Source organism: Symphalangus syndactylus, chromosome 23 (genome assembly GCF_028878055.3).
Source record: "Symphalangus syndactylus isolate Jambi chromosome 23, NHGRI_mSymSyn1-v2.1_pri, whole genome shotgun sequence".
Taxonomy (NCBI): domain Eukaryota; kingdom Metazoa; phylum Chordata; class Mammalia; order Primates; family Hylobatidae; genus Symphalangus; species Symphalangus syndactylus.
This window is the reverse complement of record NC_072445.2, coordinates 50,199,571-50,225,581: the sequence shown is the minus strand read 5'-3', so window position 1 is coordinate 50,225,581 and position 26,011 is coordinate 50,199,571. Positions and strand designations below refer to the sequence as shown.

General features: G+C 36.5%; 1 protein-coding gene across 8 annotated transcripts in view; it reads left to right on the top strand.

The window, feature by feature from the left end:
• Window positions 1-26,011, top strand: part of CDKAL1 (CDK5 regulatory subunit associated protein 1 like 1) — a 759,164-nt gene that overhangs the window by 161,196 nt on the left and 571,957 nt on the right. Inside the window, exon 2 of one of the 8 annotated variants that reach the window (XM_063632138.1) lies at window positions 8,596-8,665. The exons of the other annotated variants lie outside the window; for them this stretch is intronic. Within the exon in view, the coding sequence (XP_063488208.1) occupies window positions 8,646-8,665 (20 nt within the window). The 5' untranslated portion in view covers window positions 8,596-8,645. The remainder of the gene's footprint in view (window positions 1-8,595; window positions 8,666-26,011) is intronic. 8 annotated transcript variants of the gene reach the window in all.

The window sequence follows — 26,011 nt, the reverse complement described above, 5'->3', positions numbered from 1 at the left end:
ATATGTAGCCTCTCTTTTTGTTACACTCGGGAAGGTCTCACCATCAAAACCATTCTTTAGGACTGCTTAGGTTAGAGATCCATCTAGATGCTCTGGATGGACATCATTTTCTCATATCATTTTATCTTTTAGAGAAATACACATCATTTTCTCCAGATACCAAGTTATAACAGGAAGAAGTGATATTTATACATTACTAGAGAGCTTCTGCTTGTTCATGTCTGGTAATTCATTTGCACCACTAGTTTCTTCATATCTGTTCCTGCTACTTCCATCATTCTTTTGTTTTATTCCTTTTTTTCTCTGGCCAGGCAGATATACTCTGGATTGTCAGCCATTCTGCAGAATGTTGAAGGCAGCCATTCTGGTTTTCATTGATTTTTTTTTTAATTGTAGTAAAATATACATAATATAAAATTTAACATTTAATCCATTTTTACCATTTAATCATTACTTAAGCGTATAGTTCAGTGTCAATAAGTATATTCACATTGTTATGTAACCATTACCATGATTCATCTGCAGAGTTTTTTCATTATCCAAACTAAAACTCTATACCCATGAAACAGTAACTCGCCATTCCTCCTTTCTTCCAATCCCTGATAACTACGATTCTACTTTCCGTCTCTCTGAATTTGCCTGTTCCAGTTGCCTTTATGTCAGTGGACTTTATTTAAAAAATAGATTTATAAAAGCCATTGCCACATTTCTTGAATGCATGGCTTAAGTTACCAGTTACATTTGCCTTTCTTCTCTTAGCTGTTGTCCCAAAGACATTCCACATTGGCCTGCCAGGCATAGGAGAGCAAAGCATGGGGAGACCCAAGAAATATGAGCCTTCATCCTTTTAATAAAGACTGATTTTAAGAAGTCGTCTAAAAACCAAATCAACTTTCCCACCATATTTTTATATTGCTCAGTGGCAGTTACCAAATAGAATTTCGTGTTACCTAGGCACTCCTAAGGTTCCACGGCTCCAGAGCTTTTAGTGTTAGACTGTGAACTTTTGAGGAAATTAGGTAGCTAAGAGCACCTGAAAATATTTAGTGACAGAAATGAAATCCATTCTTTAGAAAAACATTAGAAGTTAGCCTAACAGTTAGCAAAGACAATTTCCTTTGATTGTGTAAAACTAGAATACAGACTTTTTATTTTGAATTTCTTTTTATCTCTGCCCATGGGTTTATGCTTGGATTAGAAACAACAAAAAAAAACTGTTTGTATTTTTAATAGCTTTAAAAAAGTATTTTAACAAAAATATTTAAAATTTGACCAGGTATTACTAAAAATTAATTCTTTGTAAGTTGTGTTAAATTGGAAGGTAGTATCATAGAATAAGAATCACAACTTGTAATCATATAGTATTTGAAGCAAAGCCGAGTAAATCTTTCATTAACTATTTACAAGTAGCCTATGACCCTGTTTGCTGCTCATTTCCTTCCAGCTTTCCCCAGTTAGGACTTGATGCAAACAGTATGTGTTGAAGAATGTTTTGTATGACATGTTCGATAGTCATTTTTCATCATGTTCACTTGTAATGAATTTCAGCATTTTCCATGTTTGCTCACAAAGATTAAAAAAAATCCTATGTATTGCTTTACCACATACTTGACTACTGAGTGATAATCCGACCATTAGGAGCATTGCTGGTCACTATATAGAATGATATTTCCTTGTTCTAGTTCATTCAAAATGAAAAAAATCATTGGAGAGACACAAAAGGAAGAAAATTGGCTGTTCTTTTCTAGGGCTGGGTGTACTGGAAACTACAGGATGTCGTGCAAAAACTAGTGTGAAGATCCTGTAAAACACAACTGAAATAAACTGATTTTTTAAAACAAACTTTATTGAGATGAGCAAACCGTTAGTATTTCTAGGTAAAATGGTTTGAAATTAAAAAATGCATAAAGCATCATTGTTGGAAAATAATGGCTTCTTAAAGTTTTGATTTCTGCTTTTGGTGAGATGTTTGAAATGTCAAGGAAATTGTATCTCCTACTAGTTAAGATTTTATCTGTTTTTGAAAGATAATGTGATAATTTAGATCAAAAGAGAAGGCCACATTTTTTTGGGAAAATATACATTGTATAATTTCAGCAAAAACTTAAGAAAAAAATCGTTGGTGGACTTGATTTTTTCAGGACTCTCTTTCTTGATTATTTTTGTGGCACAGATCATTTTAATAATCTGATAAAAGCTATATACATCCTGTCCACCAAAAGGAAGAACATTCATAAACATGGGAAAAGTTTTCATACCGTTTCAATTGGATTTCTGGAAGGCCACCCATGGATGCAAAATTAGAAAATCTTTCTGTAGGGACTGTCATGAAATGACATAGCTAACTTTTGTCATTAATAATGGTTAGTTTCTGCCAAACAAGTTTCAGGCAAGTGATCTACTTTTCTACAAGACTCAGGCCCCATTCTGCTACACAAAGATGCCTACTAATCATTGCTATCTCCTGGTATGGGTTTCTGATGAGAGTGTCCTGGGCTTTGTCTTTTTGACTGAAGTAATTGATTGCCCCTAGATTTGAAGTTTGAGTTACGTGTGTCTCACTCTTTATGCACAAGTATTTTAAAGTAACTACAGACATTGTAACAGGAGATAATTTATATGCTTTATATCAGTGAGGAACCTTGTTTTATACTCAAATCCTTTTAATTATTTTCCTACCAATGGTGGGTTTTAGTCAGTTTTGTGATGTTCCAATGTATTCACATTGACTTTGTCTTGTGGTAAGGTTTCCTGTGCATTGCAGTGTGTCTGTCTGTAACATAGTGGCTAGTCAATGAATTTTGGTTGAATGAACATTCAAAATCCCCACTAAACAAAATTTTAGACAAACTTTTGATTTTAGAATAATCTTCGACTTACAGAAAAGTTGCAAAGATAGAGAATTCCTACATACCTCTTACCCAGTTTCTCACTGTTGTTAAATAACATCCTACATTATTATGCTACAATTCTCACAACCAAGAAATTAACATTTGTACATTCCTATTAACTCAATGCCACATTTTATTCAGATTTTACTGGTTTTCCCCTAAAGTCCTTTTTCTGTTCCAGTATTTCATCCAGGGTACTATGTTGCACTTATCATGTCTTAGTCTTCTCTAGTCTGTGACAGTTTCTCAGATTATCTTTGCTTTTGATCCTTGGCAGTTTTGGGCTGGTCAGCTGTTTTGTAGAATACCCCTCAATTTGGGTTTGTTTGATAATTTTCTCATATTGAGAGTTACGGACTTTTGGAGGAAGGCCACGGTGGTGAAGTGCCATTCTCATCACAGCATATCAGGGATACCTACTAAACAACTTTATTTTTAATATTTCAGTATCACAATGGAGAGATGGGAAGAGTAAGAAGGTAAAATTTAAAGCAGTCAGTCTTGTCATGGTAAAAATTGTGGTAAAGATAAGGTGAGGGAACTGAATCTAAAAGAATCATTTATATTTATCTGGGGGAATTCAGCCCTTGGTGTTCCTGTCAGTGACTCACTTTGGGTGTTTAAGAGTTGGTAGAATTTATTCTATTTAAATGATACAAATCAGACCAATGAAAAGGTCAGTGGTTTATAGATACACATCAAGGCAGAATTCACCATGATAAGTTTTAAAAAGTCTCTTGTATAACCATTTTTTTAAAGTCAGAAAATTCTTAATTGTATTTTCCCCCTTTTCCTCTGTTTCTATATATTTTTCTTGACCTGTGTTCTTTTGCACTAGGATTTATGTTTTTCAAGTCTAGTTAAGGATATTGAGCAATATTTCAAAACATTTGTCACCTGAGTGGTTTATCCCTTAATAAATGGCGAGGTGGTTTTGCAGACAAGTAACACACTTTAATGTATTACAGAGACCAGACTTGTTAGTTATTGATTCATGATGAATAAATTACTGCCATTCTAATCATAAGAAAATTTCTTTTGGGGATAATTAATCAGATGCATGTGCTTCTTAAGTAGTGTAGCATTATCATCTTTTTTAGTTACAAGAATGAACCTGTCTGCCTCTGCCCTTGGTAAATTTAGGGCAGAAGCAGACAGGTTTCTAGGTTTGTATTTTGATCTTTACTTTTATTAAGCAGATGAGAAGTATATTCGCTTAAAAATTACTTCAAACTGCCTTTCCTGTTGAGTAGGTTTTGAACTACCTGCTTGACAGATGGTGTTAGAAGTAATTACTGAAATCATGTGTTTACCTGCTCATGGACATGTGTTCACCAGATGCACCCTGTTTACCCAGGGCTGCTGATTTCTTAAAGAAATATGCACCTTCTGGATAGAGTTGCATAACTTAGGAGAATAAAAGCTTGTCAAGCTGGAGTTCTCAATCTCTGTATGGCAGAATCAGCTGTAGCGAGAAGACCATTTACATTTCTTAATGAGTGGTCAATTTAGATCACAGAACCACGTACAGCATTATTTACCTTTCTTCTTTTGATTTACTTAGTAGTTTAATTTTACCTGTCTACTGAGTTATTTAACAGATAGCCTCCCAAATTGTTGACTAAATTGTAGCAGTAGTGACTAATCAATCTTTTAAGATGATGGTGTTTTGGTTTATTATGTTGTTCATTATTTGTGAAAACATGTTTTTCAGAACACATATTAAAAATGTACCCATCCCTCCCCATTTCTAAATTCTGATTGTGGAGGTCCGGCTTTTGGATTAGGCATTTTTTTTTTTTTAACAACTCATGAGTAATTCTTATGTTCATTAAGATGGAGAGTAGTTACTTTAATATTTTATTTACTAGCCATCAAAACTGCATTTATTTTTTCTACCTTGCTTCTATTTTATTGTTTTTTAAAGTTAAACTGATTAGCCAGGCATGGTGGCGCATGCCTGTAATCCCAGCTACTCAGGAGGCTGAGGCAGGATAATCACTTGAACCTGGGAGCCGGAGGCTGCGGTGAGCCGAGATTGCACCATTGCACTCCAGCCTGGGCAACAAGAGTGAAACTCCATCTCAAAAAAAAATAAAAAATAAAAGTTAAACTGAATGATAGTGACACCCCTAACATGTGTGCCTTAAGTGTTCAATTTCGAAAAGGAGTACATTTAACTCTGTATAAACCTAGAGAAACAAGGAAAGTCATTGTTTCAGGATTTTGACAGGTGCAAAACTGTAAATAATTACAGGCCTGGGCAGAAACTAGAACAGAAGTTGCACAGCAGCTGGCAGGCCTGACCTGTGACAGGTCTGACCTGAGTTAAGTAGCCTAAATTTTATGGCAAGCACAGATTTGTTTTATAGTATGAAATTCACCTTCTGCTACAGAAAGATTCTACTGATTGGGGCTAGATATTTGCCAAAAAGGGAGTAACATACAGAATATTGAGAAAGAAAACTGCCCACTGAGCCACCTCTTTTGTATGACTTCAGGACCAGGTGGAACTAGTGTAGATGCATTTTAAAATCAATTTACATTTGGACTGAAATAAATCACTCAACACCAAGTGGTTTACAGTGGTTATAGCTGAGGAGGGTGGGCTGGAGGTTTTCGGTTTTGTTTTTTTTTTTTTTTTACACTTTTTATGTAATCTGTTTCTAAAACATTTTAATTTTTAAACTTACGAGCATATCTGACTTTTGTGAAGAGGAAAGCAGTTTTAATTTAATATCTTGGGAATACCTGAATTGTATTTTTCAAAGTCTTTGTAGAGAATAATACAAAATTTCAATGAGATTTTATCACCTTCAGGTTCCATTAAGCAGTTCTCCACCTTAGGACACCAAATTTGTTCCTGGTTCATAAAGAAGCTGGCTAGCAGCTTCCATCCCCACATGCTGTGTTGCGATCCTGGAAAGCTACAGTTTAGAAAGGACAGGGTTCTGATGACTTATGGACTCAATCTCACTTATACATGAAGTTTTTTTTTTTTTTTTGGCTTGCCCAATGTCTTAAAAATTTGACAATTTGACATTAAAAAAAATCCATGTTTCTCACTTTCTTGGAAAAACCAATGAATGGCAATGCTGGGCCTGCACTGTACTATTGCTGGAACCAAGTAGTAGCTCTCTGCTTTTAGACTCTCTGATTTGCTCCAGTCCTTATCATTCCCTGTTGTACTTTCATGTCTATTACCTTCCTGTAGATACATGAGTTAATGACCCCTCGAGTAGAGGATATGTGCCTCAGAAGTGGAGACATGCAGAGAAAAGACAGCTTTCAGGAGGATGCTTGTGGAGCCTTTATACAGTTAGGCTTGGTGTGCCCATGTCTTCTGCCCCCTCCCACTCCGTCTAAGGTTTTTCCCTTTTTTTCTACATAATACCTCAATTTTCTCCTTCACCGTTAGGGAAATTATACCTACCAGAACTTTGAGTTATGTTCCCCCAGCCACCCTTAGTAAATATCCTATGTACCTGGTGTGTAGGAGTTTTGTGAATGTTTACTACACCTTTAATCTACTCATTGTATGTGTAGTTTAATCATCTAGTTTTTCTTCTTGTTTTTAGTAGAAATCAGCTTTCTTGAAGGATAAGAGATTGGTTAGAAAAGGAATGGAGACATTTTTAAAGGTCTGGGCAGATTGAGAATTAGGGCAGATCCTGCTGTGATGCCGTCGTGGGAGAGGCTGACAGCAATGGGATCCTTTCTAGCGTGGACAGGAGGAAGCGGAAAGATGCCAGGGATTAAATTTTCTCAGAAAAGGAGAAGAAATGATCCTCTTCTTCCTTCTTTTCTTCCCTACTCCTATGCTATTTGGTGTTTCAACTCTTAGCACTCAGTGAAACGGGAAAGATTCCCTTGTCCCCCTCGCAGGGCGTGTGATGTGTGTGTGGCTCACTTCTTCAGTGTCCCACTGCTCGAACCTCTAGGGGAGCATGCAGACGGGCAGGTCGTGGGGCTCTGACCCCACGGCAGTGTCCAGGGGTGGATGCTTACAGCTCCTGAAGCCCCAGTGGGCATGTGTTACAGGGTGCTTTTTTAGTTTTTCCATTTATAGGCTTGTGTTAACCAGCTGAATTAGATCTTCTCCCTTGTCACAAGAACAGAGGGCTTTCTGTATCCCGGGTTCTTGCCTTGGTGTACCGGAAGAATCAGATCACACCTGGGCTTGGGGAATGAGTGCAAGGTTTAATTGAGCGGAAGTAGCTTTCAGCAGATGGGGGAGCCAGAAGGGAGATGGTTTTCTTGTGGATTCGGGGCTTCCAACTGCTCAGGCAAAACTCCTTGTCGTTCTGCCAGTCGATGGCCGGCTGGCCTGCTGGTGTCTGTCGTGTGCCCCTCTCGACGTCCTCTCGACATCCAGCCACTGTGTTTTCTTCACCTATGTGTTCCTCATGATGTCCAGCCACTTGCGTGTCGGCCTGCTAGGGTCTCGGGGTTTTTATAGGCACACGATGGGGTGTGGCCGGCCAGGGTGGTCTTGGGAAATGTAACATTTGGATATGAAGGCAGGAGTGCCTGTCCTCACCTAGGTCCGTGAGGGTGGAGCCCTAGCCAGGGGCCACGCCTTTCTCTACCCAGCACTTCCCTTCACCACTTCATCATTTGAAGGGACCATGCTCTTCCCTTCCCAGCACTCCGGTATCACCAGGGTCTGTGGCAGAAACAGGATTTCCCTTTGCTTCTAATTGGGTGTAGAGAGGCGAAGTGAAGAGCTGAGTTTCATTTGTCTAAGAATCTCACAACTTAACTGTAATATGGTTTCCATTAGAATATGTGTTGCAAATATAGTGAAAGTTAAAAACAAAACCTCCATTGTAAGTTGACTTTTGGCACATAGCTTCCTCATAGCTTGGGTTGTTCTTGGCTTTGTTAAATAAAGTTAAAATAAAGGAAGTGGTGTAGACTGAGGCTTGGCAAACAATGGCCCTCAGGACAAATCTAGCCTGTTGCCTGTTTTTATAAATAAAGTTTTATCGGAACAGAGTTGCTCTAGTTAATTAAGGTACTGTTTGTGACTGCATTCACACTATTAGTGTAGAGTTGAGTAGCTATGATAGAGACTATATGGCTCACAAAATCTAAAATATTTATTATCTGGCACTTTACATAAACAGTTTTGCTGACCTTTGGTGTAGATGGTTAATATCCAAAAAAGAAAAAGGAGAAAAAACCAACTCTTTTATGTGCTCTAATGTATTTGCTGTTGAAAACAAAGGGAATTTGTGATTCATTTAAAAAATATATATGGCTATTTGATGATTTTGAAGATATAGTTATTGTTCCATTTGAATGATGTAAAAATGTTATGATGTCTTAGGGTACAATTGAGCTATAATTTTAGTATGTCAATGACTACAGCTTTTTTCTAGGGAAGGTTATAATAGTTAACAGGAAAATATGACATAAATAGTAAAAACATGATATAATATTAGTAAAAATTAGTAAAAAATTTTTGTTTTGGGCTGTAACTTTTGGAGAGGAGACTAGTAAGTAAAAACACGATGTTATATAGTTTTACGTATTATATTTTCAGGAATTTTTTAATACACAAATGTGTGGATTAGTCTATTTTGATGTGAATTTAAACTTTGAAAACTGCTAAAAGTTTCAGTTACTTGAGAAATAGTGAATTTTTATTTAATGATCAAATTAAACACTAGTAAAATTATGTCTTTATTGTTGTTTTCAGTTTTGAGAACATTTGAAAAGCGAAGGCCTGTGTTGGGGATTTCATTCAACATGATTATTGATTGTTTCAGGTATTAAGCGCTGTTTGAGGCTCTGGGATTTCAGTACTGAATAAAACAAAATACTTAATGAGCTTTTGTGGGTAGGGAGAGAAACAAACAAACATTCCTTGACTCAATTTTTTTATGGAATTACACCAAGTGCTTTTTTAAGACCTGGGGATCGATAATAGCAGTGAAGGAAGCAAATTTTCTGCTGTCATGTAGCTTAAAGAAAGGTAACATGTAAGTCTGGTAGCAACTGTTAGGAAGAAAATGAAAGCAAGGCATTGAGAGAGAAGAGGGGTGTAATTTTTTGTAGCATAGTCAAGGAAGACTTCTCTGGTAAAATGATTTGAGCAGGGACCTGAATGAAATAAGGTAATGAGTAATGAGAATATTTGAGAAAAGAACATTCTAGATGGAGGAAACAGCAATAAAAAAAACACTGGGGGAGGAATGTGCTTGGTATGTTCAAGAAACAACAAGGAGAGGCAAGTGTGGCTGAAATAGAAAGTGCCAGAGGGAGAATGGTAGGAGATGAGTTTATTGTCTACTTAATGAATAGCTTTGAATATGTATCAGAGGCAAAGCCACATGAGACCAAGCTAAATTCTATATGAGGTGACAGCAGTATAAAACCAGAAAACAAGGATCTATGGAAGAGGTCCCTAGACCAGAAATGAGGAAATAATAGTTAATTTGCTCATTGTTTCTCAAATTAAATCCCGCTTCTGTGAATCTCTTTGTGATTTACTCTTTCAAAATGGAATTCTAGATGGTATAGTCCAGTGCCCTGAGGCCTGTGTAAATTGTTGAATTTATGGTGTGCCAATGCCAATACCATTATAGGGTGGTCATCTGGTTAATTTGCAACAAAGAATATGAGATTTGGAATAAATGGGTCAGAAAGCCTGACTAAAATGAGAATAACAATTCACATTAAATTAAACATATGAGTAGCCTGCAATAATTTCTTATTGTACTTGGGTAAAGGGGAGAATAGAAGTAGGATGATAATTAATAGTTGTAAATTTAAAAGTCAGCTTTTTTCTAAGTGTTAATTTTTCCTGGAAGTGTTGTACAAAATGATCAAGTTCCTGTAATTGCAGAAACACTGATCATGGTATTTATAATTGCAAGGCATGCTAGGTAGCTGACCTCAAGTGTAAACTAATCAACGTAGGATTTGTGTGATATGCTTTAGCAAAAGTAGATATTTAAAAATAACTTTTTTCATTGTACAAATGACAGTATTTGTGGTGTTTTATTTGTTTAATATTACTGAGCACAATTTTCACTGTGATTCTTTTCATTTTAAAGCAAGTATCAATAAATGAAATTTTGTTTCTGGCTTAATAAGATTATTACTTAAGCTTGTTCACAAAATATTTTATAAAGAATAGCATCAATCACAACTATTATTTAGCTACTGTTTGTGGAACAGTACAGGCTTTTGACACTCAGCAGTTAGTAATAATTATGTAAATACCATATAAAGACAAGACAAATTAAATGTATACCATTCAGACATTCGGAGATCTCACCAGGAAAGACCCTCATGTATAAACAATTGGGCTTAAGAAGCTCTTTTGCAAAGACTTGGTGGAATTCAGGACACATTTTTACTCAGGAGAACCATATATAGGGTATTCACTTCACAGGCAAACGCAAAATGTATCAGGAAGCTGTATACATTTCATGGATTTTAGAGGAGTCTAGTACTAGTTTTTAGCAGATCTAATTTTATAGAAAAGCTTATAGCTTTCCCTTTCCTTGGTGTATATATTTCAGTAGCGCAGCCCTTCTCGAATCTGTTTAGGATTACTCTTCTGTTTGCTGCCTGTGTCACTTGTCCTGTGTGGTGGGTCTGGTAGTATGTGTTCATAGTGGGGTTGCTTTATGAGTTAGGTCCACTGGTGAGGCAATTATTGACATTGCAGTCACTCTTCCAAGGGCAGCAGCAGACTGTCTCCATGGGTGCTGTGCTCATGATTTTCAGCCACAGAAAGCCAAGGTAATGATGAGGGCCGTCCTTGACCACGCATTTGGTCCAAACTTCACAGGACAGTAGGAGAGGTGGGGAAGGCCAGGCACAGCAGACTGGGACAGGCAGGCCCTCTCTATGGAAAGCCCTATGGTGCTACCCTTGAAGATTCCTTTGCCTTCATTCTACTGCTGTATCCAGAGATACCCATGCCTCTCACTAGCCTTGCCTGGTGTGGGGAGGCAAACCTGTTTGCAGCTGGACTTTGGCTGTAGGGTTGTGTGGTGGGTGGAAATAGAAGAAGGGGAAGAAAAAATCTCTCAGTCTAACTTCTTTTACTTTACTTTAGGCTTCCCTCCAACCGTTTGGTGAATTTGAAAGTAGTGATCAGATGCTCATATGCTGATCCAACTAGGCTAGTTTCCACTCTTACATTTTGAGTAAAATACTACAATCCAGACTTTAATGGCACTGGACACACCTTTCTCCTCACTACCATTTCAGATTTATAACATTTTACCTTTATTTACTCAAACCAAAGTACTCATTTAAGTTAGTCCTCTAATTTTACAACTAGGGAGATGGAATACCATCAAATATATAACTACACTTAAATATATCTGTGTCTATCTGTATTTGTGTGTATCATTTAAATATCTGTTATACAAGGTCATAAATAATCCAGGAGTACAGCATCTGTTTCACCTGCTGCTCTCTTTATGATGTGAAGTGATGAGTCACATGAGTAATTGTATTACTTGTATAAAGTACTTGGAAGACAGTTTAACTTGCATAAGTCCTGTGCTGTGTGTCATAAAGATGAAAAGTTTGAGCCATCTGTTACTTAAAAAAAAAATGACCCTAGTGTACCACCTGGTGTTTAACTAGGCCTTGGGATTTGTTCCAGATACAGCACTGCTTCATTGAACAAATATTGGGGGTGAGGGTGGGTGGGGTTTGGTGATTACTTCTGGGACCTGGGAGGGACCCTTTTCACTGAGTCCTGAACAATGTTATTTAGATAATTGTTATTTCCTATTGTGGTTTGTCTGTCATTAAAAACAATTTTGTCTTAATTTTGAAAATTGGATATGAGGAGTTACATTACACAAAACAACATTATACAATGATGGAGATAATGTTCTGTGCAGCATGATTTAATTTGGAGCAGTGGATAGCCACCTGCTAGGCCTTTGTTCTTGTGGCAGTCTGGCAAATGGCCCCCGTGTTTTGGGTCTTTCCTTGGTCATGTGGCTGTTGAGATCTGCCTGGGTTAGTTGCAAACCATTAATCCAGTAGCACAGAATGATGAAATATTTGACTATTGGGTGTTTGAAGTAAGAAAACAAATCCTTTTAAAAGTTATTATTCAGCAATCACAGAATGCTTTTATCGTGTTGATATAACATCTGAGTCTTTACATTTTATCTAAGGGTAGCCTATTCTTATCTACAACATAAAAAAGAAATCTAGGTAATATTTGGCATTATGGTAACTAGCTACCATATAGCACCTGTCTGCTTACCCACTGTGGTGGGGTAACCATATAATTCAGTGATTAAACTGGGATACTTTTGTCAGTGACAGAGAGCTAGGATGAAAGGTGTAGATAAGGATATGTAGTCATTTTACTTACAAGGCATAGCCATTTTTTGCCATCTTCCATGATCAAGAATAACTGACTATTCCTCATGTATGTAAGAGTAATTCATATTTTTAAGTTGCATTAATTGTGCTGGTATAGTGCCTCATATAAAGTAGGCACTCAATAAATATTTGTAAATTGAATAACGGTTTATACTTAAATCTTAAAGCTTCCTGCCAAAATCTTTAAAAATGTACATTTTAGAAGAGCTTTGAGTTAAACATCCTCTATATTTTCTTGATATTAAGACCCAGTGTCAGGAATCCCCACAGTGGCATTACCCATGGACCTGTGATCTAAACTCTGAAACCATTTTAATATGTAGTATATTATAAGAGTAGGAAAAGCACTTAATTGCAATTACATGTTGTTCTGTCTGAAATAATTTAACTGTGTGCTAGAAGAGTGAGCCCTTTAGTCAAGTGCTTATGACTTATCCTGGTAACTTATTTACTTTACCTTTTTACTTGAAGTTGTTAAACAATTCAGTGGCTACTTAACATTTCCTTAAATTTACTCTGAGAGAAAATAAGGAACCCAAGCCATTTAATTTTCTTGCTTGTTAGTACCTTGTCAGAGACTTTAATAATACAGAAAGAGATTTGGGATAATTTTTTTCACGAATTTTCAATTTTTGTGTTGATCACTTTAGAAATTTTCTTTCATTTAAAGTTTCCTCTCTCCTTGCAAAGCCTACTTTACTATAGATGACATAGAAAAGGGTGCAGGAATTTCTATCCTTTTCTATGTGGTGATTCTTGCCTGCCTGGCCAGCTTATGAGACAGATTGGATTTAGCTCAACCCTGGAATGTGTGTAACAGTGTGGTGGGTTTTGGCAAGTCACTTGTGGTTTAGAGGGACTCTATGACGTGGGCTGGGAACTTTGGTCTTTTCTTTTGGTTTGAAATAGGTTTTTTAAAAAAGGTGTTAGACAGTTTCAGGTTCGAGACCTTGTTAATTGGTTTAACATCCCATCTGTCCTAGTCAGTCTGATTCTAATATGACAGAATTGAAACAGATGCTATTTAAATCTCCATTTCTTTATTTTATTTTAGTTCTTTGTATGTGTGCATGTGTCTGATGATATTGTAGTCTTGTTCTTTCTGTATCTTTCCGTTTGACCTTTCTGCAATTTCTGGTCTGGTTTCTTTATTTTTCAGCCTTTTTCTTCTTGTCCTTATGTTTTTTCTTTTTGACTTTTTTCACTTGAGTGACAAAGTTTACCAAGTCTTATTGTTTATGTCTACCCTGACTTATCATAATATTCAGACACTGGTCATCATAGAACTTGCTTCAGTACTTCATGATTTTTATACAGTAGAACTAAATCCATGAGGAAGATACTTATTTACTTGTTAATTATCTTCCCATTGCAATGTAAGCTCCAAGGGCAGGGGTTCTGTTTTTTTTTTACAACTGTATCCCCAGAGCCTGGAAGTGTGCTGAGTGTCTAACAGAGGTTTAAAAAAAAAATGAATAGAAATGCTTTAGTTTTCTGAGAGTTTCCCAAATTAGATATTATTTAGGGAGAGTCTTGAAGTTCCTTTGCTCTACAGAACACCCCTGAACCTTGGCTGGTATTTGAACCATCTAATGAAGAACAAAGTACTTCTGAGAGATTCCGTTTGTAATACTGTAAGTTTTTTTTTTTTAATAGATTGAGCATCCCTAACCCAAAAATCCAAAATCTGAAATGCTCTAAAATTCAAAACATTTTGAGCACCAATGTGATGCTCAAAGGAAATACTCATTGGAGCATTTCCAATTTTGGATTTTCCAATTAGGGATGCAAAAAAAAATTTGAAGTCTGAACATTTCTACTTCCAAGCATTTCAGATAAGGGATCCTCAACCTGTAGTCTCTTCCCTTTCTAATGCTCGTTGTACCTAGACTCAATTTTACTACTTTATCAGTTAAGATGCTTGTTCATTTCATTAATAGAAATCTCCGCTGAAACTCACTTAACAATGAGGACGTGGATTATGTTGCACAACAGGAAGTACAAGAAGGCTTCAGACCACTCTGAAGTTAATTGAACTCATTGTTGTCATAAGAGACCTAGGTTGGGTCTTTTTATATTTTTCTTTCTTTTGCCTTCTTGGCTTCATCCTTCAAGCTGTTATTTTCTGTGATTAGGAGGACAGGGACAGCAATTAGATCAACATTTTCCTTGTTTACATGTAATGGGAAAGAGGCTGGCATTTCTTTCCTTGAAGACCTGAGTAAGAATTCCTTTATGTTTTATTGGGCCAAATTGGTCTCAGATTATTCTTTCCCAACTATTGACAAAGGCAATGCAGTTATAGTGATTAGCTTGGAGTAATCATCGAGAGTGAAATGGATGTTGGAATCAACTACAGCACTTACAGAAAATCCCATATGAATTAACCTTTATAAATAAATTTCTAAAGACTGTTGATTTCCTGAGCTTCAAGTTAAAACTTCCCTGAGTAATTAGGTTTATAACCAAAAGGATGCAGGGTGAAGTCAACATTATGATAATTACTTCATTAGGGAAATCATGGCATTTAAATAAAAAATGTAACAAGTTCTGTCTTCCTAAATTTAGTAAATATTACATGCAACATTGTTTGTAGAAAGTAGGTACAGTCATATGTCCCATGGTCCCACGATGTTTCAGCCATTGAGAGCCACATACACATCTAGTTATGTTTAGAAACACGAATACTTAGCTTTGTGTTACAGTTGCCTACAGTGTTTAGTACAGTAACACTGTATAGATGTGTAGCTTAGGAGCAATAGGCTACACTATATAGTCTAGGTGTGCAGTAGGCTGTACCATCTAGATTTGTGTACGGACACTCTATGATATTCACACAGTGATGAAATTGCCTAATGACACATTTCTTTAAATGTATCCCCATCATTAAGTGATGCATGACTGTATGTAAAAATTAGTTAGAACTGACTTCCCTTTAAGTCTGTTTAAACTGATAACAATCGATGTTTGAATTATTTAAATAAAATGAAATCTATGGACTAGAAAAGTGGAAGAGATAACTAGGACATAGTGAAGCTTACTTTAAAAAATATAGAGTCAGTATAAAAATTAATGTGCATATGTTACCTTAATTTACTGAAAAGTTTTTGATTTACTTGAACATGCAGTAATGGATTATTTTTCTTTGGCCAAGTATTTTCAGTAAATTTTAATAGGCATTTGGAAGCATTATGATATTACGGAGAAAATACTGAATCAGGAATTGGAATCCAAATTTCTGATTCTGGTCCTACCTATTGACGGATTTCTAGTAAAACATTCAACCTCTGTAAGCCCTCATTTCTTTGTAAAATGCTTCCTTTTTAATTTCTAAAAATGTCTATTTCTCTTCATTGATTGTAACCACTGCTTTCCTGGGAATTGAGTGACATATGTCATTCCTCTAGAGGTGTGGCTTTTTAGTAGAATTAAGATTATATGTAATTAAGTTTATTTGAGCAAGAAGGAACAGGTAAAAAGCATATAAAAGTTGTGAGATAGATATCAGTACTGTCCTTGGTGTATACAGTGATTGTAGAAAAGAGTATTTCTGTTTTGAAATATACATGTTAATTCATTAGAAAGGAAGTATTTTGTGGGTATAAATACATTACATTTTCCCAATATTTTGATTATGTCATTAGCCAAATTTGAGCTTCTGATGATGTCTGGCATTTGGAATAGTGTCAGACTTCTACATGTGTAAATAAAAGACTGAAGCATAGATTCGTTAATCACCTGTCATATAGTAAAAAGAGTTTTGGACTTAGAGTCAGAAGACCGAGTTGGAATCCTGGCTCAGCTAGTTTAGAAAAAAGCTTGGTAGCATGGCAGAATGATAATATGGATGCTGGAGTCAAACAGAGGCAGGAATCAGTTGGATTTCACCACTTACATTAATATATTTTGATGAAAGAAAGTTTGGATACCTTTGGCCTGTATGTTACAGAAAACAACCAGAAGTAGCATGAATCATAAGTGTGTTATCTCATAGAACAAGAAGTCTGGAGATTGGTATTTCTATGTTAATTCCATGGCTTAATGATATCTTCTGCAACACAGGAGTATTTAAACTTTTGGTTCTGCCATTCTTAGTTTGTTTGTGGTATCTTTGTTTGAGTGGTGATATTGCTGTAATAGCAATAGTTTGAGATATTACATGCAGTCATGAGGACAGCCAGTAAAGAGAGGAATTCCTCCCATTTGTCTCTTTTTAGTAGGTAGAAAACCATTCTCAAAAGCTGTAGTGCACACCATTGATTCAAATTGTGTCTCAAACTCAGGCTAAAAGTTATTCACTAGCAAGGATAATGAAGATGCCATGACTGACTTAGACTTTTTTTTTTTAACCCCACCTTTGGATTTGGGGGTGGGGAGGCTCTTTCCTGAGCACAGTCCCTCACAGGGTAAACAACAAACAAAATCGGATCTCTGCCAGGAAGCAAATGGGGCGTGTAGGGAGAAGAACCTGAGTTGGCAACAAAAGTGATGAGCTCTTCATCTTGCGTAGAGGCCAGTAGGAGATGCACAGAAACCAAGAGAGAGTGGTAACAGAATACAACAGTCTGTGCTCGGGGCAGTATACAGGGTGCTACAGGAGAATGTATGAGAAAACCTGAATCCAAAGTTGCAATGGTCAGGAAATACTTTTCTGGAGAAAATGACATCTTAGTTATCACCTAAGGAATAAGTGGAAACTAGGCAGGAATTAGTCATGGAGCAGCACACCCTTCTTCTGTATTTATAAGAGCACAAAACTTAGCCATGATGGTGTTTCAGGACTATGTTAAGAAAAGTTTTAGGACAGATGTTGGCTTCAATACCTAATCAGTGTGCTTGATGTGTTAGAAAAAAAAAAGAAGTGAAATGAAAAGAAAAGAAAATTAAAAAAAAGAAAAAAATACCTAATCAGAGGTAAGCACCATTATCTATATGTATAACAACTAATGTTCAAAATGATTGTTGTTTTTCAAGAAAAAGTTATGTAACTTTTTTTTTTTTTTTTTTTTTTTTTTTGAGATGGAGTCTCGCTCTGTCACCCAGGCTGGAGTGCAGTGGCACAATCTTGGCTCACTGCAACCTCCACCTCCTGGGTTTAAGCCATTCTCCTGCCTCAGCCTCCGAAGTAGCTGGGATTACAGGCACCCACCACCATGCCCAGCTAAGTTTTTGTATTTTTAGTAGAGGGTTTCACCATGTTGGCCATGCTGGTCCCGAACTCCTGACCTCGTGATCTGCCTGCCTCAGCCTCCCAAAGTGCTGGGATTACAGGCCTGAGCCATCATGCCCGGCCTATATAACTTTAAAAATGCTGTGTATTACAGTATGAAACACTATCTTTTAATCTTTGTAAGATTCTAAGATTCAAAGGACTTGTGATCATGTAGTTCTTACTTCTGTAAAAAGCAATCATTACCTACTTGATGCCTGTAATGAGAAGTGTTTATTAGAACAAAAACTAGGATGACTTTAATTATTTCAAGAAGCACAGGTAAGAGACTTTACCCACTGATGTTAATGGAAAACATATACCTGGAATCGACATTCTGCCATATCTTTACTTGCATCCTTTAAAGCTGTTTCTTAAGTTTTGATTGAATTAATTAATTTAGAAAAGAGCTTACACTAACAAGGGTTTTTTTCTTCTAATGATTCAGGAATGAGTCTGCATGTTTTGCTCTCCACTGCCATTTTTATATGTTTTGTTTCTCTTTAAATAATACTCATATCTTAATTATTTAAAAATGATACCACATCCTAAGAGTATATGATGTAAATCATTCTTGGTTCCTAATTACTTTCCACTCTCCAAAGACATAGACATCGTATTAGGAGACTGATATTCTTTTTTCATATTACTTGGATAATTCATTGCCCAGTATATTCATGGAGAATAATTGCAAGGCAAGCCAATAGATATTTCAGGTAACCCAGAAAAAGGATATGGTAAGCATATTTACAAAGAAATACTTGATGAACTAGAATTAATACACTGCACAATGAAAATTAAGATTTTTATAATTGATTTTGACTTTTAAAATTTTTCATTTTTTTTCTTATTAAAAACAAAACATCTAAGCTCAAGAAATATAATACTTAATTGAAATAGAAAAGTCAGGCATGTTCTTTATTTATAGAGCTTTCTAAATACCTTATCACAAATTACCACAAGATAAATGTGTATGAAAAATTAGAGCCACCTGCCTGTTTTGGTTTTTGTAAAAATCAAATGTGAGACATATACTTTATTCACTCTATTAGTAGGCTACTTAAAAATACATCAGTGATGCTAACTTTGATCATATTTGGATTTTTAAACAAACTATTTTATCCTTAAAAAAAGAAAACATAAATGCAAGCAAAATGATTTCATATGACACTTTTTAAAAATGAAAAATGCTTTTGTCAAGATAGACTTATACTTAAGAAATAAAGAAAAAGCAGGATATATTGACCAGGATGAAAGTTGTTCTTTTTTATCATAATAACATGAAGGGCAAATTACCACCAGCTTATGGGCAAGAAGTAAATAAAAACAAAGTACTATGATACAAAAATTTCTCATAATGTTCAGTTGATCCAGAAGATAATAGCCTAAGGCTATTAGCTATGCTAGTCTCTTATTTTTAATATTAAAATAATTTTTATTACATTTTTTGCATATTAAGTGTTTGTCATAATCAATGATGTCCCAGATTCAATGCTTTTGTTAATATTAATGACACTATTGTCTGTTCTTTTTTTTTTTTTTTTTTTTTTTTGAGACAGAATCTCACTCTGTCACCCAGACTGGAGTGCAGTGGTACAATCATAGTTCACTGCAGCCTTGATTTCCCAGGCTCAAGTGATCCTCCCACTTCGGCCTCCCAAGTAGCTGACACTACAGGTGCGCACCCACCATGCCTGTCTAAATTTTTTATTATTTGTAGAGACTGGGTCTTCCAATGTTGTCCAAGCTGTATTATTGTCTATTCTTGTTCACTAGCATGAGCCACTCACCCAATATGGGTGACATTTTTTCTTTTTTCACTGAAATGAAAATGGGCAGACTTTTGCTGCTTCTTTATTACCCAATGTTAACTAATGTTTTCCAGTCTAGAATTTTAACTTAACTAATATTTAAAACTTGTATATTAAAATAAAACACTTGGCATACATAAGAGTTTATAGAGTATAAACTCTACATCTGAAGAATTAGGGATACTTTTGAAGGTGAGGAAATCACTTTGCATCATGTTACGAATTTGTTAAACTGTTTTTATTTTGTGACCAGCAGCCTTCTTTTCTTAAAAAAATAAATTTTATTGTATATGTGATCAGACACATATATAGTAAAAATATTATTATAGTGGAACAAATTAATATCATCATCTTACAATTACTCATTTTTCCCTGCCTGTGGCAAGAGCAGTTATAATCTACTCATTTAGCAAAAATTCTGAATATAATACATTATTAACCATAGTCCTTGTGTTATACATTGCATCTTTCAACTTGTTCATCCTGTTGTGTTTGCTACTTTGTATCCTTTGACCTACATCTCCCTATTTTCTCCCACTTCTGCCAGAATAACTGTTTTATCCTTTATATATTATATTTGCCAACCCCCCCCTTTTTAAAAAAGATTCCAGATTTAAGTGAGATGATGCAATATTTTTCTTTCGGTGTCTGGCTTGTTTTACATATAGCCTAATGTCCTTCGGGCCCATCCACGACAGGATCTTCTCCTTCTTAAAGACTGAATAATAGTCTGTTGTATGTATTCACCACATTTACTTTATCCATTTGTCTGTACCATAGACACTTAAGTTGTTTCCATCTCTTGGCTGTTGTGAATAATGCTGCAGTGAACATGGAAGTGCAGAGATCTTTTATGAAGTGGTGATTTCATCTTTTTGGGGTATATGCCCAGAAGGTAGATTGCTGGGTCATATGGTAGTTCTATTTTTAATTTCTGTGGGCACCTCCATACTGTTTTCCATAGTGGTTTTTACCAATCTACATTCCTTCCAACAGTGCACAAGGGTTCTCTTTCCACCATGCTTTCATCAATGCTTGTTATCTTTTGTCTTTTTGATAACAGCTATGTAGGATATTCTGAAAATATACTTAAAATATTCTTATTTTTCCTAGTCACTATTTCCTGACTTCTCCCCTAGGTTGCATGTATTGCTTTAGTAATAAACAAAAGCATTAATGAAAACTTCGTACTGAAAAAATTGGATCTGTTATAGAATTTACCATTTTGTTGTGGGTTTATTTTCTGGTATGGATTTATTTTACTATTTCACTTGTAATTTTAGTTTTTCTCAACTTAGGTAAGAAGACGAATGAGAAGGTGAGAGACAGCTAGTGCGTACTCATGCGATATGACATTTGAAGGGAAAAGGATTTGATAGAATCTCAGGCATTTGATAAAGAGTTATTTGGCACTTGCAGTAAGCTAAGCACTGTTCTGGTTTTGTGCACACTGTGATGAATAAGAGAGTTTCTCAGCCTTGTGGGGAGTGGGGAGATAGGAACTAACTAAATATTTTCAAAATAAAAACAGGATTTCAGGTTTGATAGGCTTGATAATAAGCATGCAGGCATAAAGTAAAAAGGAGTGATGAGGTCAAATGGGGCCTATTTTATATAATATGGTCAAGGAAACCTTTTGAAAGAGGTGATATTTGAACAGAGACTTGAATGTTGTGACAGAGCAGAAGTTTGTGAAGAGCTGGGGAATGAGATTTTTTAAAATGATCATGCTGTTGGACAGAAAGTACAGCAAGAGATGACGTGGCTTGGATGAGTGTGCTGCCAATGGAGATGAGAAGGGCTTGGATTTGAATTCTGTTTTGAAGGTAGCCTTTGGAGGTAGACTGTGCAAATGAAAAGAAGAGAGCCTTCAGGGGTAACTGCTTGTTTCATTTTGTTTTGGTTTGGTTGGGTCTGGGTTGAGTATTGGGCATATGTTGGTACCATTTATCTGAGATGAGAAAGAATAGAAGAGGAGTTTTTCTGTTTGTTTTTTGTGGGGTGGATGGGTGTGGGAATGAGAAATCAAGAAGAATTTGTTGATTTATCCTTGATTTGAGGCATTTACTAGATACCTGAGTTGATATGTATATGTATGAGGCTGGAGTTTGGCATATAAATTTGGGAATCATCGTACTATAGATGGTGTATAAATTCATGGGACTGCAGAAGATCACCCAGGGAATGTGGGTAGGCAGAGAAGAGAGAACCAAGGACTAAGAATGTGCTCAGCAGGTTGAGGAGCACTGATCAGTAGAGGTGGAAGAAGTCAGGGGAAGTGTTTAATGAAGCATGTTTCCAGAAGGAGGAGTGATCAGCTGTGTAAGTGTTGCTGAGAAATTGAGTTAGATGAAGACTGAAGATTGACTTACTGGATTTGTCAATAGGGAACTGGTGGTTGTTCTGATGAGCAGTGTCAGTGGAGAGGTGGACACACAAGACTGATTTGTGTGGGTTTTAAACAGAATGAGAGCCAAGGAAGTGAGATAGAGTACTTATTGCATTTTAGGGGAGGTTTGCTATAAAGGGAAGCAGAAATGGAGCTAGAGCTGGGCAGGGGTTGGGAGGATGTAGAATCAAGGGAGAGTTTTTATTTTGTATTTTTAATACAAAATACATGCATATATTTATGCTATTGAGTCTGATCCATTATAGAGGAAAAAAGCTTTGTAGAAGGGAAAAGGATAATTTACAGGACCAAAGTATGACAGAAAGGCTAGGATCTAGCACACAAGCAGAAGCATCAGGCTTACTGGGGAGTGAGGACAGCTGATCTATTGTAACAGGTGGGAAAACTAATATGTTGATACAGAACAGGTAGTTTGATAGATATGGTGGTGTAAAGAAACAGCAGTTCCTTCTTCTTGTTTCTGTTTTCTCAGTGAAGTCAGAAGGCAGGTAATTGGCTGAGACCCTTAATGGGGAAGGCCTTATTAAGAGCAATATAAAATATTTTATTTAAAAAATACTGCTTTAGAAATGTATTCTTCACTTAGCTGTTGCTTTTTGGTTGTTATTGTGGTTAGCAATATATGTCTGAATATGTTTAAGCAGGTAGAGTTGAGTTTCCCTGGGCCACATAGGGCATAAATCAGGAGCTCTCACCACCTTTTTTGTATATGGGGAATTTGAAATCTAGAAACCTTGAGTTTTTTTGCCTTCTCCCTCTTCTGGTTCTCTAATTTTTCATCAGGCACAGTAGAGAAGGAGAAAGGATGGTTTTGTTTAGTTCAGTGTGCTCATTCAGCTGTTCTGCAGCCTCCGGGTCTTGAGAGTTGTTGAGCATAATCCCTTGCACAGTGAGCTCTCGCAGGCTTGTGAAATCCTAGTGGCCCGCCACTCTAACACAGATGACTGAGTTGAGATGTTCTTTTTGTTCAGGTTTTAAAGTGAAGTGCCACCCTTCAGCAGGTAGAGATTATATACATCATTCTGTTTTCTTTGAGGACTCTAAGTGCCCCTCTTTGCTGTAAGTAGTAGAGACCAACGTTAATTCATCTTTCAATCTTGTATTCCATTTTCCAGTTCATTTCCCTGAACCACATTTTCCTCATTTGTGGAGTAATACTTCCCCACTCATGGGTTCTTCATCAGGCAGCTTATGATGCATGTGAAAATGGTTCTGGAAAAGCCTAAACAGTATAAAAAGAGAAATCCTATTGTCATGGTGATAATTTTGTTATTTTCTAGAAGACATTGACAGTTCCCTAGGACCACCCCTCAAACTCTTGTTTTTCATCTTACAGAGGCATCCATTTCTTGTTTTATTTCTTCTGTTAGGGGCTTAGTGTAGTGACTTGAGTATTGTTTAGGGTTTTGATATATGGGGTTCAAATTTGCATACTACAAACTGGGGGTGAAAGAAAAGAAGCTGAATATATTGCCTGTTTTCAAATAGTTTATTATTCTTCTAACTTTTGAAAACCACAAGCTTCCCTCTTACCACATTTTTACAAATGGATATATGAAAGCTGGTAGAAAAAGCTTGAATTTAAGATGATAAAATGAACTTTGTTCTTATGTTTTTCTTCGTTAATTTTCAAATCTGCTAGAGATTAGCATCTTCTATTAGCAAGGTGTAAAAATTGAATGCAGATTGCAGCTTTTGGGAGAATGTTCAAAAATTTTTTTACTTTTTTTATAATTAAAAAAACTTCTTACTATTTGGAAAAGAAAAAATGTCTAATGACATCATCTACTACTGTGGTATTTCTTCTTAATCCTACCTCTGGGGGCAAATATTTCCCATCACAATAACAGATTTTTAGTCCTGGAAGAAACCTTAGGGTTCATCTTTTTAAACCATTTTCATGTCACATGTGAGAAAATGAAGACTCAGAGAAGAAGGAGATTTGTCTTTCTGTCAGTTCATGGCAGAGTCTGGATTCAAGTTGAGGTCTCTGGACAGTCAGTGTGTTGGGTTTTCCTTCCTGAACCATCCTGCCTTTTAAAGTTTACAGTTGTGTTCTCAGAAAGAGAACAGTGAAGTTACCCAGCCACAGTAGAGGAGGAGGATGGGCAGATGAGTTCTGTGTACCCGTAGTGCATTTAATTTGCCTCAGTCTTCTCAACGGTCTTAACTCATTACCACAAAATATAGAAAACAAACAGGTTCTTCTGAGCTGTGCTCTCTTTGAAAGCTCTTTAATAATAATTCCGAATTATTTGGTCTTTTTAGTGTCATCCTGGTTACTTCTGATAAGGATGGTCAGAGGACCAAATACAGTTTTGTTTCTACTAATACAAGCATACATAGGAATTCTTCCAGCTAACTGTGACATCGTATTTCTATGTCATGGGTTAAAACCACTTTCATGTGGGTTCTGAGATACATAGGAAGGTTGAAAAGACTTTAGAGACAGCTACCATGGTTTTATTTCTCTTCTCCTTTTTGAGGGCTGGGAAATCTCAGGTTATTTAATTTTGGAGTATTTTTAGTTGAAATATTTTATGTTTAACCTCTATTGTAAAATACAATAAAAAATTTAAAAACCACACAGAAATATATAGTTTAGCGAATTAAGTAAGACACCCTGTAGCTCTTACCACTAGCTCAAGAAATGAAACATTGCCAGCCATTCTGGAAAACCCTTTTATGTTCCCCATGAAAATCACAGATCTCCCTCTACCTCAACAAGTAACCACTCTCCTGAGTTTTATAATGCCCACTTCTTTATGTTTCCTTATGGCTTTTCCCCCTGCTTGTGCTTAGATAATAAAGTTAAATCTTGCTCATTTTAAAAAGCCTGGTATGTATTTTAAATCTTTCTTAATCTACAGGCTCCCCTCCATTTCTTTCTATTCCTTTCAATTTGCCTGTTGAAGAACCTGGTCCTTTTGACCTGTAGCCTTTCCGTAGTCTGGATTTTGGTGATTGCGTATTCAAAGGTGACAAGATCATGGTTCTCTGAGGATTGGTTTCCTCATGGGATTGGCTTCCTTATGGCGTAGGGAAGTTACTGGTCTTCTTGATGTGGTTTTGGGCCCTGTGGTGGCTTTAAGTCATTTGGTGGCACTGTTCTGCTTTCCTGGTTGCAATGCTAATGGATACAGGCCCATATATAGGCATTTTTTGTTTGTCTACCTTTTCCTTTAAAAAAAAAATTTGTAGAAATTTGTGGGGTACATGAGAAATTTAGTTACATGTGTGTAATGCATAATAAACAAGTCAGAGTGTTTAGGGTGTCCACCACCCACGTACAGCACATGTTTGTTAACTGTAGTCATCCTACTCTGCTATCAAATATTGAATTTATTCCTTCTAACTCTGTGTTCATACACTTTAACCCACCTTTCTTCATCGTTCCTTCTCCCCACTCACCCTTCCCAGCCTCTGTTATCTGTGTTTCTTTACTCTCTACTTTTTTTTTGTAGCCCAGGCTAGAGTGCAGTGGTGTGATCTCGGCTCACGGCAACCTCCTCCTCCTGGACTCGAGCAATTCTCCTGCCTCAGCCTCCCTATGATTACAGGCATATGCCACCAGGCCTGGCTAATTTTTGTATTTTTAGTAGAGGCAGGGTTTCACCATGTTGGCCAGGCTGGTCTTGAACTCCTGACCTCAAGTGATCTGCCCACCTCTGCCTTCCAAAGTGTTAGATTTCGGGTGTGAGCCACCACACTGGCCTCTATTCTCTACTTCTGTGTGATCACGTTTTTTAGCTCCCACATGTAAGTGAGGATATATGATATTTTCTTTTTGTGCCTGCCTTATTTCACTTGAGATAATGCCCTCCAGTTCCATCCATATTGCTGCAAATGACATTATTTCTTTTTTTTCCTTTTTATTTATTTATTTTTATTATACTTTAAGTTCTAGGGTACATGTGCACAATGTGCAGGTTTGTTACATATGTATACATGTGCCATGTTGGTATGCTGCACCCTTTTTCTGGTCATTTACATTAGGTATATCTCCTAATGCTATCCCGTCCCCCTCCCCCTACCCCACAACAGGCTCCAGTGTGTGATGTTCCCCACCCTGTGTCCAAGTGTTCTCATTATTCAATTCCCACCTATGAGTGAGAACATGCGGTGTTTGGTTTTCTGTCCTTGTGATAGTTTGCTCAGAATGATGGTTTCCAGCTTCATCCATGTCCCTACAAACGACATGAACTCATCCTTTTTTATGGCTGCATAGTATTCCATGGTGTATATGTGCCACATTTTCTTAATCCACTCTATCATTGATGGACATTTGGGTTGGCTCCAAGGCAAATGACATTAT